Here is a 21,247-nt window from a genome sequence, read left to right on the forward strand (position 1 = left end):
GCTACAAGTTAAAAACAAAGAACGATAACAAATAATAATAATAAAAAAAGGAATGGAAGGGAATAAAAACAAGATGAGCAGTTATTTAAAAAGGTTTAAAAACAAAAACATCTAAGGGGGACTAAAAGCTTTGCTAAAAAGAAATGTCTTAAGATCTTTTTTAAAACAGTCAGTGGATTGTGGTGCCCTCAAGGTGTCAGGGAGGACATTCCACAGACGTGGGGCAGCAGCACAGAAGGCCCTATCTCCCATGGTCCTGAGTCTGGTTCTGGGTATGTGGAGGAGGTTTGAGTGAGTGGAGCGGAGGGAGCGTGTTGTGTTTTGTGGGTTGAGAAGTTCTTTGAGGTGGGGGGGGGGGGCATGTCCATGGATACATTGGTGTGTGAGGAGGGAAACCTTGTACTCAATCCTGGTGGAGACGGGAAGCCAGTGGAGTGAGTAGAGGTTGGGGGTGATGTGCTCATGTTTCCACACTCTCATCAGGATCCTAGCTGCAGAGTTTTGGATGTATTGAAGCCTCTGCAGGCTCTTGCTAGGAATCCCGATGAGAAGTGCGTTACAGTAATCCAGCCTGGAGGAGATAAAGGCATGAACCAGCTTTTCGGCATCTGAGAGGGAGAGAATGGGGCGGAGTTTGGCAATGTTACGGAGGTGGTAGAAGGAGGTCTTGCAAAGGTGGTTGATATGGGATTCAAAGGTGAGCTGGGGGTCCATTTTTACACCAAGATTTGTGACTGTTGATGAGAGGGGGATGTTGGAGCCAGAAAAGGTGTTGCTGGTTATGGATGATGATTTGGTCTGGCGAGGGGTGCCAACCAGGATGGCTTCGGTTTTGGAGCTGTTGAGTTGGAGGAAGTTTTGCTCCATCCATACCTTTATCTCCTCCAGACAGGTGGTGGGTTTTGACGGGGATGACTGTGATGATGAGGGTGGGGTTGCAGCTGTGGCATTTACATAGAGCTGTGTGTCATCGGCATAGCAGTGGAATGAAATTCCGTGGGGGCTGATGACTTGACCAAGGGGGATGAGATAGAGGATGAAGAGGATAGGGCCAAGGACTGACCCCTGGGGGACACTGCAAGTGACTGTGTGTGGATTTGATTTGGAGTTACCCAGGGAGATGTATTCTGTCTGGTTTGTGAGGTATGACTGGAGCCGGTTTAATAGAATACCATGGTCGACTGTATCGAATGCAGCAGAAAGGTCCAGGAGGATGAGGAGGGAGGGGGAGCCAGCATCAGATGATATGAGGAGGTCGTTAGTGACTCTTACGAGGGCAAAAAGTCCAATGATGCAAAGTTTATTTCAGTCTGCAGTGATGGTGATATTTTACACTCTGATTCATCACTGCAGCTCAAAATAACCTGAGACACCTGTGTGATGAGAACTGGGACAAAACACATCATATTTTATTAGTAAAATAATCCAGACATTATTAATTGGCTCATGTTATTATAAATGTAACATTTGGATCAGACAGACCTCATCAGTCCTTAACTACTTTTGCACCCTTTACTTCATTAACACAAATAGTCTGGCGTCACTTCAAAGTGTTTTATGTGACAGATTGAGGGTGGTATTATCATCGTCCAACTAAACAGCAAAATAATACTCTGTACTAATGTCACATTGGCCCATAGCTCAGTGATACATGCACCTAACTTAAGTCTCAGATGACGCTACATTTTTGGATGGTGTTTACAATGTTTCTAGATTTTCCTTTTGAAGATTACAGATTGTTGTTTACATCCCACGCCACTGACATTTGACTGTCTCACAGTAGCAGACACTTTTGCTGCCGTTTCATCTCATATAATATGAAGCAGCCTACTTGGCTTCTGATGATGTGGCCCATAATTAACACCACTGGCTCTTTCACATGAACACGCTCGTGGCTGATAGGAAAACCCAGAGCTGACTGAACTAGTTGATAACCAGCTTTGTAGCAGCGCTTATCCAGATGTCCAAAGTTAAGCTTAGTCAAAGCAGATAACCAGAAGATATCCTGGCTGAGTTGAAGTGGCTTTGTAGTACAAGCCTCTGGCCTGGGAACACCTTGGGATCCCCCATTAGGAGCTGGAAAGTGTTGCTGGGGAGAGGAACGTCCTGAGAACCTTGCTCAGCCTGCTGCCCCCGTGACCCAGCCCCAAGTAGTGCTGCAAATGCATGGATTCAAATGAAAGGATAAAAATGATAAAAACAAAAACAAGCTTTAGCATTTTGACAAAGTTTCAAATCTTCTGCTTTGACCTGCTGCAGGAATAAAGTCCATTCCTCCTCACAATGCTGATGTTGTGCATGTTTATGGTCCCCAGAGGATGAATCCTAAATTGATTTAGTTTGAAGATGTCTTTTCAACTGCTAATCAACAGAGAAATGTCTCATGAGCATATGTGACACAATATTGATATACAAGATATTTGAAGGCTTGAAAACAAAGTAGAATGATATCAATGTCAAACCCTATATACATCCATCCAAACACTGACATCACTTTGAATCAATGCTTAGATTTCAACTGACAACAAACCTTTTCAAGCAATAAGCTTCATTTGATCTTGAATATTTTTCAGCTTCAGTTCAGCAAAAATATTTGAGTGTTAAGCCACTAAGTGTTTACAATATTTGTCCTAAACAGTAGTTTGACTTGTTGAGTGTTTGTTTGTGTCAACAGTAACTCTGCTCTCATGTGTTGCACTGATTTCAAAAGTAGGAGGATCACAACTCTTTCTACTTCAAATCAAAACAAGACTACAGAGCAACACACACTGGCTATGTGGACAAGCGTCCTGTCATCTGACGCACATCCGTCATCAATCAAAGTAATGGGCAATTTCAAAATGTCAGCTGATGATGGTGCCGGATAAAAACTTAGCAAAGTCAGTAGGATTCATCCTCTGAGGAACATGAACGTGTCAAGCAACCATCCACGGAGACACTCTGCTAGTGTGTCTAAAAAGGAAATCAAAGAAGAGACAGTCATGTTAATATGAACATTAGAGAAACACATCATGGAGCTGAAATATGATACTGCTTCATCATTTGGACTCCTTCACCTCAGCTGACACATTCAACAGCACACAGGTTTTTGTATCACTCTCTCTCACTGTGGGAGGTGGAGGGTACAGGATCTTTGGCTCAGGAACTAAACTGTTTGTAACAGGTAAGAATAAAGCTTCATTTTCCTTCAGTTGTTTTATTGAACAAGTTGAAAATGTGTTTTTAATGAGTTTGTGCTGCTTCAGGCTTTACATGTTAGTTTTTTCATCATTAGTAGAGAATTCTTGCAGCCATGCAGCTATTGTTACATAAAAAAGCTTCATCATTCCTGAAAAGATGTTTAAATCTCACTGCACAACTCAAGTTATTCTTTATTTCTGCAGGAGATTAAACTGATTCATATAGAAAAAGTAGGATTATTGGAAATGTTACAGATATACAGTATTTGATCCTCTCAGTGATTCAGCACCATCTCTGCTTTTTATTAAACAACATTATATATGATAATAAACACTATTTATATATATCAGTAAATGTATTATGACGAGCACATATTAACAATAATAAATATATATATTTCAAAGGATGAATTTTGATTGATGATAAATGTTTCTTAAGATGGGAAATAATTATTAAATGAGGACACACACACACACACACACATATATTTATATATATATATATATATATATTTATTTATTTATTTATTTATATATCCATATATATATATATATATTTAATATATAATATATTACAGCAGCTACATTTTGAATATTTCATAAAGACTTTTTTATTAATATTTAAATGATATTCGATGAGTGATGATATATGATCATAAACACACAGACAAATATAGACAAAATCAAAACTATATATTATGTCCAGTGTCATCTTAAATATAACGGCAAATATTCTCTGGAGGGTAAATGTTGGCAGATTGTATGCATAAGTAAACACAGCTGATTTAATTTCAAAAGGAAAAAACTGTATTATATAATATCATAATCAGTATTATTTTTAAAGACGACTGTTGTGCACGCTGACATGCTGTGTTAATTGTAGATTAACAAGAAGCTAAAAACTGACATTTAAAAGTTATTCAATTAATTGTTATATGTTGGTAAATGTGAAAACTGTCGTGTTTATATTGTCATCAATAAAGGGAAATTTGTATTTTATGTGAAGATAAATTATTGTAAATTGTTTATCAAATATTTAATATAGAAGAATAAAACTGTAAATTCTGTGAAGGAAAATGTCTTTACTATATTATATTATATTATATTATATTATATTATATTATATTATATGTGTTATACTTTATTATATTGTAAGTTACTCTGTTTAGGATCAGCATGTTTTCATATTATTTTTCATTTCATAGCAGTTTTTATTCGTATTTCACAAGTGATTGTGTGTTGTTAAAATTGTTGAATATTAATATGAATTGTGGAAAAAAAGATATTATTTATATATCAATTTTTTAAATTGGTCAGAGTAAAGTATGCGGTGGTAAATGTATTGTTTCTTGTTTTACGTGAAGGTAAATATGTAGTAAAGTATAATATGTGTATTCATGTACCCGTCAGTTATTTAAAATACAGCAAATCTATTCCCTTTTTATTGGAGGTAAAAGTGACAATTTTTGATGTAATAATAATTCTTGTTAAATGAGAGTGAGTGAAGTTTGTCCATTAAAATAAAGAATAGTTTCTTTAGTGTCCATAGAAGACATGCTGACAGTAGCTGCTCAGTGTGTTTGATATGAAGGTGAATCCAGTATATGTAGTGAACTTTGTGCTGTATTGATGAGTAGTTTAGTGATCAGAGTCCATGTAGTTTCCAGGATCAGACTGAATGCAGTGCAGTGCTGTAAGCTGCTGCTGACTGTGTGAATGTGTGTCTGTGCTGCTTGTTGCTGCTGCTGCTGCTGCTGTCAAACTTCAGATGAGCAGGTAGTGAAGCCCGTGGTGAGCGTGTACCCAGCAGCATCCAGAGCCCACCTGGAGGGGAAGAGCTCCCTGCTGTGTCTGGCCTCAGCCATGTTTCCTCCTCTGGTCCGCTTCTCCTGGAAAAGACAAGAGGAGAATGGACCTCTGCTCCCTGCTGAGGGAGAGCAGCTGGAGCTCAGAGAGTCGGGACGCACCGCCGCCATCTTGCTGATCCGTCAAAAAGAGATTGGTACATATAAATACCGCTGCTCCGTCCAGCACCAGGGGGGCACAGTGGAGGCCCAAACACAACAAGGTAATGAAGGCTTGGTGACTGTGTTCAGCAGTGATTCAGCTTCATGTCAAAGAGAGCAGAGGAGCAGAGGACTGACATTTCTCACTGACACTCCAAACATTTCACTCCTTTTCTCTTTCAGAGGTTTCCTACTTTCCAGTCCAGACTTTCCAGTCCAGGGTGAAGCTGCTCTGTGTGCTGTACACAGTGCTGATAGTGAAGAGTCTGGTGTACTGCTGTGGACTCTCTCTGCTGATGATCCTCAGAAACAAGGGACCGTCCACCAACTGCACACATGCTGACTGACTGTTTTCTGCTCGCCTTTTCTCACCATCAAATCTCATCAATTCATCTCATTTATCACTTTGATCAGTGTTCACAAATATCACTTATGACGTCTTGTGCTTGGTTGTAAATTTCACATCCACATGTCTTAAATCCATAAATACAAATATACACACATATATTTGTACATGAAGCCTTAATGGTTATTAAGTGTTGATATTTTTGGACAACAATGGAGCTCTATGGCACAGAGGAATAAGATCTATCAGCCTTTGATACACACACAATACTTGTTAGTAAAATACATTCAGTGATTTTGTTGATAGAAAATCCAAAGATCAAATAACACCAACATCATCTTTGAATCCATTTTTAATGACAACATCTTAATGATCTCATTATCTGGAGAGAACAAATGTTGATGATACAGATAATATTAAGAAAACTCTTATCTCAGGATAACTTCATTCAAAATCCACATATGAGATATGATCAGAAGATAACAGGCTTACTAAGAACTCCCACAGCAACTTTCACTGTTTTTATCATAGAATGCTTCTTTTATACATCATATTGAATATTTCTATTGATTTTCTTCATCTTATCAGCTTTAGTTAGTTTTTGATCCAAATCTTGTACTTTGCTTTTTGCTTTCATCTCTATTTTATTGACAGTTAATCACATTTGATCAAATCTGTTTTATAAATAAAGTTCAGTTTGATCATTTTTATTTTTCTATTAGTAATAACAGTAGTGCTTTTATTTTTTATGACTGTCTGTTTGTGTTATTCAGTTTTAATAAATGAAAGAAAAACATTTTTGACTTTTATTTTCTACATCAGACAAAGCGTAAATCATTTCATTGAACATATTTGATGTGGAAAGAAAAATATATTTTCAGCTTCAAAATCTCTCTTAAATATAAATGTGTTTGTCTGCAGAGAAACTTTAGCAAATATTTAAGGTGGTGTCATTTCCTGTGTAAAAGAAAAATCCATATTCAGTGCTAAAGTGCATAATTGATGCCTTTCCATATAAAAACATAGAGAAATCAAATGAGTCCAATAAAAACACTGTCAGATGGTGTTGCTATAGTATTAACTTGAATCATTTCAGAACATTAAGGAGTGGATGAATGTTGTTGTCATGACAAGTTGAACATCAGAGTTGATTTTAGTATTCAGTCTCATTTCTTTGAGTTTCCTGTCTATGTTTGTTAGGTTGACCTCTCTCAGTTTGCTGCACTGTAACAAACAGGAAAAGTGACTCAATATTGAGCATGTTGTCAATATGCATCAATAATCATTGACTGCAAATAATGACATCACAACATAGCTTGTGCTTTGAAATGTGTGATATTTCACAGCTGTTTGTGCTGTGAAAATGCTAACAGGAACATACTAAAGCTGCTGATTGACTTCCTGAGTTTAGCTCCTGGAGCTCCTCACTTCTTGGACTATTTGATCAAAAAGCACTTTGAGTTGCTGAACCTTAACAAGAATCTGTTTGCATGACCACGCTCCTCCAAGCACATAGTTGAACAGACAAATGATGTTGATTTACAAGAGGAGCCCACACTTCACTACCATACAGTAATGTCAGTTTGATTCTAGATGTGAATATTGTGAGCCAGATTCTAACAGGTATATCTATGTTTGAAGACTTCTTTATAGCATAGGGCTCTCTGGGCTCAGTTCAGCTGTGTGTGGGTGGAGGGCTCAGTGGAAAAAAGGCTTCCAGACAACAAGAGAAAAGACAAACAGCCACAGAGAGGGAGAGCAGTTGATGAGTGTGTACAGCAGCAGATATGAATCTGTTCTCAGTGGTTATTAGGACTCATAAAAAACTGTTGACAGCCCATCAACACTTCCTCTCCTGCAGCAGATGGGCTGTGTGGGTTTCTGCTCTGCAGCCTTTCTCACAGTAACAACACAATGACAGTTACAACCATGCACTCTGCTTAAAGAATCCAGATTCCAGGAACTTCACTCACTCACTACAGTGTTCACATGGGAATAAGAACTAAACTACGCTTCAAAACAGCAGCATGTTCACAGTCACAGCACACCAAGAAATCAGCTCAACTATTCTTAAATGCTGTTTCTGAAATCTTCTCAGAAATGTCTCTGTAAAAATACAATTTCACACAAGTTTGAAGTTTCAGAGTCTTTAAATCAGCACGAGAGGATTTGAAGCACTGACTCCTCCACCGCAACATTTCCAAAAATAAGTCTTACATGTGTTATCATTGATCAGAGCCACAGAACACAAACCACTCAGACAGAAACACAAACCACAGAGACAAACAAGTCATCTTGTTGTTTCACCCCCTCAAAAAAACATCTCTATCTGTTTCTGAAGCAGAACTAGAGCGGCCATGTTGCTTCACCTCAGGATCATAGTGTGCATACATTTTTAACACGTCAGTACAAAAACAAGTTCAAATTCATCTCTTCATTTTCTGCCATGTTTAAATAAATACTCTTCATACATGACTTCATCACAAATATGTTTTCTACATGTCTAACTTTTGTATTTCTTTGTGAAGCATTTTGTGATTCTGTCTTGAAATGTGTTCCATAAATATAAATCTTAATTCCCGTCTAATCAGTAACTATACCAATCCATTTCATCTTGATCAAACTCTAATAGTTAAGTGACATTTTATTGAATGATGAAAACAAACAGCTCCATTATTTCAGCAACATTCAGACTTGAGGCCGACTGATGAAGCCGCTGTGTAATCATTTTATAGCAGTTGTAGCTTCAAAGCAGCTCGCTCTGCTGTTTGTTCATGTGTGTAAACAACAGTGTCATCAGCGTGGAGTTTTACATCCACACTGACACAATTATAAAAGGGGCTCAGCACTGAACCTGGTGGAACACCCACACCTACTGACTTGTATATAATAGCTGTGTGTATATATTTGCTGATCTTTGTTTAGCTTTGTTGTCCTTGTTTAGCTGTATGCTTATATTCATATCTTCCTGTGCATGTGTTCTTGGCGCTGTGTGAAAGTATATTCAGAGCTACTTACAACCAGAATCAAATGACTTGTAGGTGTCAACATACATGGCCAATGAAGCTGATTCTGTTTCTGATTATTTACTATGAAGCCAAACTGGAATCCATCAAAACAAAGAGGTTTATAAAACACAGACACTTTGATTTTTCACTTTATTGAGAATGTGACACTGAAAGAATTTGACAAACCTGCCGCACTCTGCAGAATGTATTAAAAAGAAACACAAGAACAGAAGAAATACTACAAACAATAAAATATCTGACAGACAGCTCATGATTCAGATTCAATTTCTGTTATTATACAAGTCAAATTTAAAAGTGGAAACAAACTGAAGTATTAAAATAACACAAGACAGAATTTACGCTTGCAAATATATATGTGTGTGTGTGTTTTTATATGTTGAGGATGACTCTATCTAACTTGTGCATAAAAAGATAAAATTCACAACCAAGCACAAGACGTCATAAGTGATATTTGTGAACACTGATCAAAGTGATAAATGAGATGAATTGATGAGATTTGATGGTGAGAAAAGGCGAGCAGAAAACAGTCAGTCAGCATGTGTGCAGTTGGTGGACGGTCCCTTGTTTCTGAGGATCATCAGCAGAGAGAGTCCACAGCAGTACACCAGACTCTTCACTATCAGCACTGTGTACAGCACACAGAGCAGCTTCACCCTGAACTGCAAAGTCTGGACTGGAAAGTAGGAAACCTCTGAAAGAGAAAAGGAGTGAAATGTTTGGAGTGTCAGTGAGAAATGTCAGTCCTCTGCTCCTCTGCTCTCTTTGACATGAAGCTGAATCACTGCTGAACACAGTCACCAAGCCTTCATTACCTTGTTGTGTTTGGGCCTCCACTGTGCCCCCCTGGTGCTGGACGGAGCAGCGGTATTTATATGTACCAATCTCTTTTTGACGGATCAGCAAGATGGCGGCGGTGCGTCCCGACTCTCTGAGCTCCAGCTGCTCTCCCTCAGCAGGGAGCAGAGGTCCATTCTCCTCTTGTCTTTTCCAGGAGAAGCGGACCAGAGGAGGAAACATGGCTGAGGCCAGACACAGCAGGGAGCTCTTCCCCTCCAGGTGGGCTCTGGATGCTGCTGGGTACACGCTCACCACGGGCTTCACTACCTGCTCATCTGAAGTTTGACAGCAGCAGCAGCAGCAGCAACAAGCAGCACAGACACACATTCACACAGTCAGCAGCAGCTTACAGCACTGCACTGCATTCAGTCTGATCCTGGAAACTACATGGACTTTTTTTTTTACCTCCAATAAAAAGGGAATAGATTTCCTGTATTTTAAATAACTGACGGGTACATGAATACACATATTATACTTTACTACATATTTACCTTCACATAAAACAAGACACAATACATTTACCACCGCATACTTTACTCTGACCAGTTTAAAAAATTGATATATAAATAATATCTTTTTTTCCACAATTCATATTAATTTTCAACAATTTTAACAACACACAATCACTTGTGAAATACGAATAAAAACTGCTATGAAATGAAAAATAAGATGAAAACATGCTGATCCTAAACGGAGTAACTTACAATATAATAAAGCGTAACAGATATAATATAATATGATATAATATAGTAAAGACATTTTCCTTCACAGAATTTACAGTTTTATTTTTCTATATTAAATATTTGATAAACAGTTAACAATAATCTTCACATAAAATACAAAATTACAAATTTCCCTTTATTGATGACAATATAAACACGACAGGTTTCACATTTACCAACATATAACAATTAATTGAATAACTTTTAAATGTCAGTTTTTAGCTTCTTGTTAATCTACAATTAACACAGCATGTCAGCGTGCACAACAGTCGTCTTTAAAAATAATACTGATTATGATATTATATAATACAGTTTTTTCCTTTTGAAATTAAATCAGCTGTATTTACTTATGCATACAATCTGCCAACATTTACCCTCCAGAGAATATTTGCCGTCATATATTTAAGATGACACTGGACATAATATATAGTTTTGATTTTGTGTGTATTTGTCTGTGTGTTTATGATCATATATCATCACTGATCGAATATCATTTAAATATTAATAAAAAAGTCTTTATGAAATATTCAAAATGTAGCCGCTGTAATATATTATATATTAAATATATAGATATATTTATATGTATTTATAAATAAATAAATAAATAAATATATATATATATATATATATATATGTGTGTGTGTGTGTGTGTGTGTGTGTGTGTGTGTCCTCATTTAATAATTATTTACCATCTTAAGAAACATTTATCATCAGTCAAAGTTCATCCTTTGAAATATATATATTTATTATTGTTAATATGTGCTCGTCATAATACATTTACTGATATATATAAATAGTGTTTAATATCATATATAATGTTGTTTAATAAAAAGCAGAGATGGTGCTGAATCACTGAGAGGATCAAATACTGTATATCTGTAACATTTCCAATAATCCTACTTTTTCTATATGAATCAGTTTAATCTCCTGCAGAAATAAAGAATAACTTGAGTTGTGCAGTGAGATTTAAACATCTTTTCAGGAATGATGAAGCTTTTTTATGTAACAATAGCTGCATGGCTGCAAGAATTCTCTACTAATGATGAAAAAACTAACATGTAAAGCCTGAAGCAGCACAAACTCATTAAAAACACATTTTCAACTTGTTCAATAAAACAACTGAAGGAAAATGAAGCTTTATTCTTACCTGTTACAAACAGTTTAGTTCCTGAGCCAAAGATCACGTACCATTCACCTCCCACAGTGAGAGAGAGTGATACAAAAACCTGTGTGCTGTTGAATGTGTCAGCTGAGGTGAAGGAGTCCAAATGATGAAGCAGTATCATATTTCAGCTCCATGATGTGTTTCTCTAATGTTCATATTAACATGACTGTCTCTTCTTTGATTTCCTTTTTAGACACACTAGCAGAGTGTCTCCGTGGATGGTTGCTTGACACGTTCATGTTCCTCAGAGGATGAATCCTACTGACTTTGCTAAGTTTTTATCCAGCACCATCATCAGCTGACATTTTGAAATTGTCCATTACTTTGATTGATGACGGATGTGCGTCAGATGACAGGACGCTTGTCCACATAGCCAGTGTGTGTTGCTCTGTAGTCTTGTTTTGATTTGAAGTAGAAAGAGTTGTGATCCTCCTACTTTTGAAATCAGTGCAACACATGAGAGCAGAGTTACTGTTGACACAAACAAACACTCAACAAGTCAAACTACTGTTTAGGACAAATATTGTAAACACTTAGTGGCTTAACACTCAAATATTTTTGCTGAACTGAAGCTGAAAAATATTCAAGATCAAATGAAGCTTATTGCTTGAAAAGGTTTGTTGTCAGTTGAAATCTAAGCATTGATTCAAAGTGATGTCAGTGTTTGGATGGATGTATATAGGGTTTGACATTGATATCATTCTACTTTGTTTTCAAGCCTTCAAATATCTTGTATATCAATATTGTGTCACATATGCTCATGAGACATTTCTCTGTTGATTAGCAGTTGAAAAGACATCTTCAAACTAAATCAATATTAGGATTCATCCTCTGGGGACCATAAACATGCACAACATCAGCATTGTGAGGAGGAATGGACTTTATTCCTGCAGCAGGTCAAAGCAGAAGATTTGAAACTTTGTCAAAATGCTAAAGCTTGTTTTTGTTTTTATCATGTTTAGACTTTCATTTGAATCCATGCATTTGCAGCACTACTTGGGGCTGGGTCACGGGGGCAGCAGGCTGAGCAAGGTTCTCAGGACGTTCCTCTCCCCAGCAACACTTTCCAGCTCCTAATGGGGGATCCCAAGGTGTTCCCAGGCCAGAGGCTTGTACTACAAAGCCACTTCAGCTCACTCAGGATAAGTGGAAACCACCACCCTGGTCTGCCACTCTACATGCACTGTACCAGTGTTTCAACAATGGCAGCAAAACAGTGTCCAGAGCCTTCAGCATCTCAGGGAGAATCTCATCCACACCTGGCACCTTGCCTCCAAGGAGCTTTTTACAGGGCTGTCATGCAACTGGTTGATTTCCCACGGTCTCACGCCACACCTCCAATTTCACACTCGACAAAACAAGTGCTGGTAGTCGTTCCACTCCTGTACGGTAGGTGGCGCCACCTTACATAACTAGGCTACTACCTACAATGATGAATGATGCCCTCCTGCAGAGGATGAAGAAATATTTCAAGTCTTGCATTTCTCACCTCCAGATATGGTGGCATGTGTGTTGTGAAGTAGTTAGACCCCTCAGGAAAACGCAGTTCTGCGATTACACGCCGTCTTCCGCTGATTTCACGTCTTGTCATGGATTCCTGGAGCTGCCGCGGCATAGTGCAGAAATTATACTGTGGATGTGTTGTCGTAACAAATATGGCCACTGAAAGATGGCCACTGAAAAATGGTGATGTAACAAGAGTCTGTGAAAAGGGAAGTGGTGTGTTTACCCCTGGTGGCGAAGAGCCTGTCAGTTATCTAAAAGCAAATGTTTGCATTAACAAAAGCATCTGAATCATCATCATAAACAATATCATGTTCCCGTGAGTCTAATTTCTAAAATATAAAAAGGATTCACTGTTCACAGCATGGCCAGTAAATGTTGATAAAAAACAAGGTTTGCATTAGGGCTGCACAATTAATTGTTAAAAAAACAACCTTACTATGAGTATTATGTTAGTATTACCTCAATGAATTCAGCTGTTGCTTCGTAGTGTTGAAACTGTGAATAGCCAAGGTCCCTCAGTGTGCACAGAGCTACTGTCACAGAGCGACTCAGTGTCTGCGCAGCCAAGGACACCTTCATCTTCTGTGAATCAAAATTCACATGCTTGTCTGTTACCTTGCTGACAGCGTGCAATCCATCTTTTTTTTGGACATCATTCAGATGAACGATCTATGTCCAGTTGATCTGGCCAGTGGTGCTGGTTATTGGATTATAAGCCTGCAGCATATTCTGTCCTAACTTCAACATGTGGCAAGCATCCATCATCACACACACCCTCTCACCAGTCACTGGATGTGGAAAAAGGTTCTTAAGGGCTCAACAGGGTTTCCCTTTAGCTGGCACCCAAGTTGGTTGCACCTGCTGACATTGGAGGCATGCCCATCCATTGTGACACATAACACTCTTATGCTGCGCTCATGCAGTTCCTCCCATGCATGCACAAGTAAAACCTTCTGTGTCTCTGGCGACAGGGACTTGGTCAGGTAGTAGGAGCCTTCCAATGGCTTTGCAGGTCAACCACCACAAAAACAAGAGCTTCAGTGGCAACATCCGTCTCATTCATACCATCCCCCATATCCACAAATCCAGACATTTTCTGGGTATGAGGATTATACTGGACATGTTTTCTAATAGCCATGGCATCCAACATGAGACACACATTTCCATATTTAGCTGGGTCTTCCTCTTGTCTTCTTTTCAACATGTCCAACATCATCATGTTGAGGCCAGGCTTGGCATCCACAGAACTCATCCACCTCGCTAAGAAGAAAAAGCAGTTATTTAATATGGATGCTCTGATCAGGATTTTTGTGGCTGATCACTAATCACTGGAAGCAGTATCGGCCAATGCCCATCAGCAAACAATTAAACTCAGTGACGGGGCTCTATTTAAGGTCCTCTATTTATGGTTTATCATTATTCATTCATGGTAATGTTGATTATGTTAAGTGTAGCTATGTCTGCTGTTCACTCTGTGCAGTCATAATGGGATTAAATAATATGCACAGCTTAGATAGAAAAAAAAGGCTTCAAATAACATGAATTTTGCAGTGTATGTGGATGTGGGAGATTCATTTGGAGAGACTAGCTTTTGGACCATGTAAGTGGAGAGTGACGGCAAACTCCCTCTGGTCTTTGGTGTATTCATGGCTCTGTTTTGACAGGAGGTGTACTGGAAGATCTGAAATTCAATTAGCACAGGCTAATTAGTAAGTACCCTTGAAATAACTAGGAAGTCTTACGTAACAAAATGGGAAAGTTTTATACACTCAAGTTAAAATTTTCTCCAAATCTGTATTTTCATTTTACCTGAGTATGAATCGAGCCTCTCTTTCAGCTCTTCATTTATGAGTTGCTTCACCCTTAGAGCCTCCAGAACACCATGGACAGTGTTCTTTGCCCTCCTTTCTCTATCTTTTGCATTCTGCTTCTCTCTTTCCAGACTCTCCACCCGAGCCAAGGCTTCACTGAGTCTGGCCCTCAGATCATCAGGTGACAAAGGCAGTGCATAGGAGTGGTCCTAGAAACGATGATGAAAATATTATGAGTCATGTTTGTATGACATCACTCAGTCACAGTCAGTCACATTCTAACTGTAATCACATCACTCCTCAATTGTATTGTCAGCACTGTGTGTGTGTGTGTGTGTGTGTGTGTGTGTGTGTCTGTGTGTCTAGGATGCACATTCACGACATGTTTCAATGTATGTGCATGTGTGTACGTCAGTATGTCAGAACAGAGTGACAGAGAGTGGGAGGTGGTGGGAGGGGGTGGGGGTGACAAGAGGTTTGAATATAACCAGGGTCGTGATGCTCATAGCTGTTTGAGGCATATAGTACTTAGTACTCACAACACTGGGCACAGGAAGGGGTTCGGTCTCTTGGACGAGCTGGGAACAGTCCACTGACAGGCTCTCTTGAGCCTTCTTTGAGGTCTGAGATGTCCTGGTAGCCACAGGCTAAAGTGAAGGATAAAATATTTGAATTATCTCACAGGGTAATACAAAATACACAGCTGATTCCTTCACATTCAGGGCTCTAGTTTCCCGGCGCAGTGCAGGGTGGCGAACCCCGCGCAAAGCTAGTTTCGAGCAGCGCAACCCAAGGCGCGCTCAGTTTGATAGTTTGGCAGACCGAGGTGCGCTGACATGGGTGTGGCGGTGCAGCAGGGGGAGGTGTCGACAGATCCAGCTTGGCGCAGTGACAGTTTCGTGCTAAAAGGCTTCGCCGAAGGTGCGCTAAAAGCTCGCCAGCTGAAACCAGGTCTACTGTCAGCGCAGGCAATGCAACTATCTGCAATCAGCACATAACTGTATCTCTGTATCGACTGTCCCGTCACATCTGATGTCAGATCAAAGGGGATTGGCACCGTTTGGCACGTTTGGCACGCGTAATGGAAACCCAACCTGATTTGATTAACACAGCTGCAAACTAATGAGTTCACATCCCTCTCAGCCAACCACAAACAGCCACAGCATCAGATAGGGAGTATATATTCAGCATCTGTCATCTTAGAAAAGTCAAAAGAAAAGAAACAGAGTGAGACTGCGAGAGAGAAAGAGAGAGCGCGCGAGAGAAACGCAACATTGATTTACAGTTGTGGTGACCTCCTCCCAGGCTACCTTTGCATCATCAGCCCGTGGAGGTCTGCTCGCAGTTCCGTATATTCGGACACTGCGAGCTTGGACCTCTGTAGTGTAATGTACTGATTTACTGATGACATATACTGTACCTTTTAGCTGACCTTTAAAAGATATGTGTTGAAGCAATATAATCTGTGCAACTGACAAATTACACACTGGTTTAATATTTCATGTATTCTTATGACACACACACACACTCATTGAGCACTTAAGCATTGTGGTGGAGAAGTACCTAGGACTCACTGTGAATCATTTCTAAAAATAGCATGAGGATGGGTTCAGAAAACACTAGTGGAAAATTAGGGGAATTACAGCTTGTCCTGAGAATGACCCTAGTAAGAGGAGGCGGTCTTAGATCTAGGAAAAACATTACTCAGCAGAAATATGACACCAATATGGTGGAGAAAAAGTGACTCAGCAGAGGTGGGATATGTTACGATCAGAGCCAAGTGAGAAGGATTAAGGGAAAGAGATGACTCAGCAGAAATTCTACGATAAAAGAGCGAGCGCAAACAAAGAAATTCCAGCCTTGCTCCGGAGCTTGGCTCATTTGGGTTGTGATGTGTTTGTTGCCTGCGAGCACATTAAACTCAGTTGCATCTGATTCTACGTGTCTCCAGTGATTTTTTTTTTTTACCTCTGAGTATCTGAGTTTTTGATATCTAATGGAAGATAAAGAAAGTCCGTTTGAGAGGAAGGGAGCGAGGTCGCGAGCTAACTGGCCCGGCTCGGGACCTTGACTTTTTTGCTTCTACATTATTTGGCGAGTCAGCGTAGGAGGACGAGGAGGTCGGATCCTGAGATCGGGGGCGCTTCGCTGCACATCAGACGTACAGGTGGCCACCAGATAAGGTAAGCAGAGCCTTTTTTCTGCCTAAACCGGGTGCGTCTGAGGTGCAGTTGGGAGCCGCCAAGGTCGGAGGTATTTGACAAATTCCTCTCCTAAAGAACCTAAAATGTGATGTAAAAATTACTAACTAATAACACAACATTGGAACATAGCTGATATATTGCTGGAGACAACTGAATCTAGTGCAACACAGTGTGTGTGTGTGTGTGTAAGTTAGAGAGATAAACATGGAGAGTGAATGTGGGAGGGAGTGAGTGAGTGTGTGTATGTGTGTGTGGAATGTGGGGAGTGAGCTAGAGAAACCAAGCAGGCAAAAGAAAGAGTGAACGTGTGTGTGCTGAATGTACGGTAACAAATGTAGTGAGGAAGGTAGTAAGAGTAAAGTATTTAAAGTATTAAGAGTATTTAAAGTATTTAAAGAGACAAAAGTGCACAATAAGAGAAGAAAAGAGTCAGAGATACTCAAAAGCATATCCGTGGTTACCGCTATTGACTTGACAAACGCATCCTTTAAATCTGTGAAGGCAGGGGCGTTGAGCCAACCAATAGGCTGCTCGGGCGGAATGCAAAAATAAGAGAGTCAGAGGTACTCAAAAGCGAATCCGTGGATACCGCTAGCGACTTGCCACGCACACCTTTAAGCCTGTAGGGGCAGGTGTGTGTGAGTCAACCGTTGGGACAGCTCAGACGGAGAGCTTAGGGAATAGAGATTAAGAAAAGGCCTAAAGTAAAAATCTTCTGTGGATACCGCCGTTTTGAGGAAAGTGACCTCCCAGCCAAGAAGGAGGGGGAGTCACCGTAGACAGAACGGGACTGAACGGGCAGAACGCTTAAAATGTTGCAACCAAAGAGATAAAGGAAAAGTAAAAAAGACAAAAAACAAGTCAAAACAGTTAACAGATCGATCAAAAGTGTAAAATTGTAAAAACCTAACTGTAAGCTATAAAGTTGCTGTACATACATTGTAGTATATTTAGAAGTAAGTTGTAGTAAACACAGTATAATCTATTTAGAGTAATGCACGAAGCGTTGTATAAAGTGTTGTAAATACAGTAAAGTGTTAAATAAAATGTAACTGTAAAAAGACTGACAAATCATTGGGAGACTGACTAAACAGAGAGCACAAAAGGAGGGGGTGAGGCATGCAGCCAGCATAGAGTGAGGAACACAGCCAATAGAAGTGGGCTTATACAAAAAACAAAGCTTTGTTAAAATTTGATAGTTTGGTTCTGACCTCTATTGGGTTAAAGGTCATTACAAAGAAAAAAGACATTTTGGGGCCTGAATGTTTTATCATAATCTGGTATCTGTGTGTTTGTTTTATGTGATTTGTTTCAAAGTTTTGTTACATGAGGTAGTTATTAACAGTGTCTCAGTGAAACAAAACCAGACAAGGGTAACCTAACGGTGCCAACAAAAAGTCCACATGTTTCACTGATTGAACCAGTTGCTCGGGTGAACTCCATACAAACTGGTTGGCTGTTAAGGGGAGAATAAAAAAGAAATATCTGTTATTTTAATTTAATAGATAAATAAAATAAGTGATAAGTATAGTCTCATAAATGAATAGAATAAGTAATAAAATTGTAAATTATAAATGATAAGTAGCTTTAGTTTATATGTATAGTTTTATAATAAATAAAATAAGTAATAAAATAAAGAAAAAGAAGTTGAGATCAAGCTGTTAAGAGTTGGATGGAAGAGGGTGACAGCAGTAGTAATGAAATTTGGGCTGAAGAATATTGCATGACTGATGGTTCAGTGGACACTAGAGGCATAAAAAACACATTTTGGGTTGGAAAGAAGCTACATAGACAGCGAAGGGGGTGAGCAGATAGAGAGAATCAAACTAAGCTGTTAAATAAATCAAGTACACGGGCTCGCTGCTGCAACATTGGGAGATCAAATTAGGCTGACTTCACTGGTACAACATTGTGGACCAGAGATAACACAAATAGGGAGAGTAATAAGGCAAACACATACATTTCACCAGTGACAGGTTAAGAGGTGAGGTTATACATAACTCACAGAACACCTGAAATAGATGGAAGAGGGAAATGAAGGGAGAGTGAGAATAAGACGCAAGAACCAGGTCAGTATGATGCAGAAGAGGAAGCAGACGACGAGGGAGATCAGATATGGTCAGACACAGACTCAAGGGAAGAATACGAGGAGAGAGCAGTGAAGCTTACAGGATTAATGAAGTCATATACAATGCCATCAGAAAAAGGCAGAGAAGGACAGTACAGAGTCAGCACAGGTTCAGCTGTTAAAACTCCAATTGGAAGATGCACGACGTAAAACCAACGATGCAAAAAAAAAAAAAAGCAGAGAAAAAATCGACCAATCAGATGGTTCGGCAGCTTCCGCCCTTCCCCATACACACTCCAGATCTATTTCCGACCCCAGAGTGGGTTGATCCTCGCCCTCTCCATTGGAGTGGCTCGAGAAGAGGTACAGGAGGATTCAGAGGCAGGGGTGGGGGTCGTGGCGGCCCAAGAGGGGGTCGGGGCGGTAGAGGGTGTTTTATTTGTGGAGCCACCTTGAATCTCCCTGTGTCTAAACACCAAATATCATCCTCAGCAGTTGAACTAAGTGGGTTCTCGGGACAACCACAAAATCTGCCGCTCACCAAACCACTCACTACCACCATACTCCAGGCTGAACAGACATTTTCACGCAGATATGTTTCTTCTTTGTCATGCCCTGTGAATCTATTGGGGAGAGATGTGCTGCTGAAGTGTGGAGCTTCCATACTCTGCACCCGGATGGGCTGATAGTGACCTTCCCAAATGGCTACACTGTGAACTGCTCATTAACAACTGTGCATTCCTCCTCGCAAATGTTGTTATCAGCGGATACCTCCCCCATGGCTGAAGGACATTGAGCTGATATCTACTGGGGCCTTCTCGAGCCAGAAACCATGGAGACACCTGGCATTGGCACTCTCTATCAGTCTTGGCGTCCCTGGGTTCAGTCATTAAATCCCTACACGCCTCCTCTCGATCCCCTCCATGTAACTCTTTATTATGACAGGAATGGCAACGAGTTGTATCAACAGGCATTTTATAATGAGATAGAAGGGAAATGTGGGAGATAACATCCACCTGCATACTGGTGGGAAATGGGGGAGTGGCTGCAGCTGTTGAACTGACCTCAGAGCAATTGCAGTGGTATGAGGCGGCGGAGGAAGCCTCCCCTCACATATCTTTGGTAGTACATCAAACATCAAGCCAAAGACTTGGGCCCTATGTGTAAAAAACATTATTCACAGATGGATGTTGTTTTAGACATCCAACGGAGGGACTGAAAGCAGCATATGCAGTGGTAAGACAGACAGAGACAGGGTTTGAGGAAGTGATTACAGAAAGTGTAACAGGAAAAGAATCATCTCAATTGGCTGAACTCCAAGCAATGATTGCAGCATTAGAATGGGCTGAAGGGAAAAGAGAGAACATCTACACAGACTCTGCCTATGTCGTAGGAGCGATCCATGTGGAAATGACACAGTGGATCAGATCTGGCTTTTTAACAGCAGCAAAGACCCCCATTAAGCATGAGAAGGACATGAGGAGACTACGGGAGGCTCTGATGAAGCCGGCACAGGTAGCAGTGATTAAGTGCAAGGGTCACGACAAAGCAGGGACAGTTGTCTCCAGAGGGAATGACGCAGCAGATGTGGCAGCCAAAAGAAAGGCAGGATACAGTCAGCAGTATGTAATGCTACAAACAGAGAGAACAGTGCATGACCTCCTGCCGCCCTGTGATGTAAATATGTTAATAGCAGAACAGCAGAAAGCCTCTCCAGAGGAGCTCACAGTATGGAGAGAAAGAGGAGCAGTAAAGACAGAGGGTATGTGGGGGTCTCCAGATGGGAGACCTGCACTGCCCCCAGGGCTGAGGAGATCAGTCCTTCAAGAAGCTCATGGTGTGCCTCACTGTCGGAAAACGCAAATGGCGCGATATCTCACTCATTGGTGGCACCCGTTTTTGCCAGCGGTGATTGAGAATCGCATCCAAGAATGTAAGATATATACAGAATACAATGTTAGACCCGCGGTGAAACCACATCAGGGGAGATTTCCCCTCCCCAAACTCCCAGGTCAAGAGGTCATTAATGACTATACAGACATGCTAGAGAGAGTGGGAGGATACAGGTGTCTTCTGGTGGCAGTGGATGCATACACTGGTTGGCCAGAAGCCATACCTGCCAAATCAGAGGATGCAAAGACAGTAATCAAATTTCTGATCAATCAATACATTCCCACGCATGGGTTTCCCGAAAGAATCAGATCTGACAATGGAACCCATTCCAAAAACAGAGATCTACAAGAAGTAGAGAGAGCATTGGGACTAAAACACACATTTGGCACAGTCTACCACCCTCAATCACAGGGAGCTGTAGAAAGGGCAAATGGTATTTTGAAAACCAAAATAGCAAAAATAGTAGTAGATAGTGGAAATA

The 21,247-nt window shown here is 40.1% G+C and overlaps 2 protein-coding genes across 2 annotated transcripts; one reads left to right on the forward strand and one right to left on the reverse strand.

Moving 5' to 3' along the window:
• Positions 1 to 2,900: 2,900 nt before the first annotated feature.
• LOC144464960 (immunoglobulin lambda-1 light chain-like) lies at positions 2,901 to 6,327 on the forward strand. Its single transcript, XM_078172803.1, has 3 exons — positions 2,901 to 3,163; positions 4,948 to 5,247; positions 5,369 to 6,327. Exons 1-3 carry the CDS (start codon positions 3,025 to 3,027, stop codon positions 5,530 to 5,532), a joined length of 603 nt encoding a protein of 200 aa, XP_078028929.1. The 5' UTR covers positions 2,901 to 3,024; the 3' UTR covers positions 5,533 to 6,327.
• A 2,345-nt stretch (positions 6,328 to 8,672) lies between these two features.
• On the reverse strand, positions 8,673 to 11,658 carry LOC144464965 (immunoglobulin lambda-1 light chain-like). The gene is made up of 3 exons (XM_078172808.1): positions 11,267 to 11,658; positions 9,373 to 9,672; positions 8,673 to 9,251 (listed from the first exon to the last, which is right to left on the reverse strand). The coding sequence occupies exons 1-3, from the start codon at positions 11,403 to 11,405 to the stop codon at positions 9,088 to 9,090; spliced, it is 603 nt and encodes a 200-aa protein (XP_078028934.1). The 5' UTR covers positions 11,406 to 11,658; the 3' UTR covers positions 8,673 to 9,087.
• Between the last annotated feature and the right edge of the window lie 9,589 nt (positions 11,659 to 21,247).

This window comes from Epinephelus lanceolatus, chromosome 12 (genome assembly GCF_041903045.1).
Source record: "Epinephelus lanceolatus isolate andai-2023 chromosome 12, ASM4190304v1, whole genome shotgun sequence".
Taxonomy (NCBI): Eukaryota; Metazoa; Chordata; class Actinopteri; order Perciformes; family Serranidae; genus Epinephelus; species Epinephelus lanceolatus.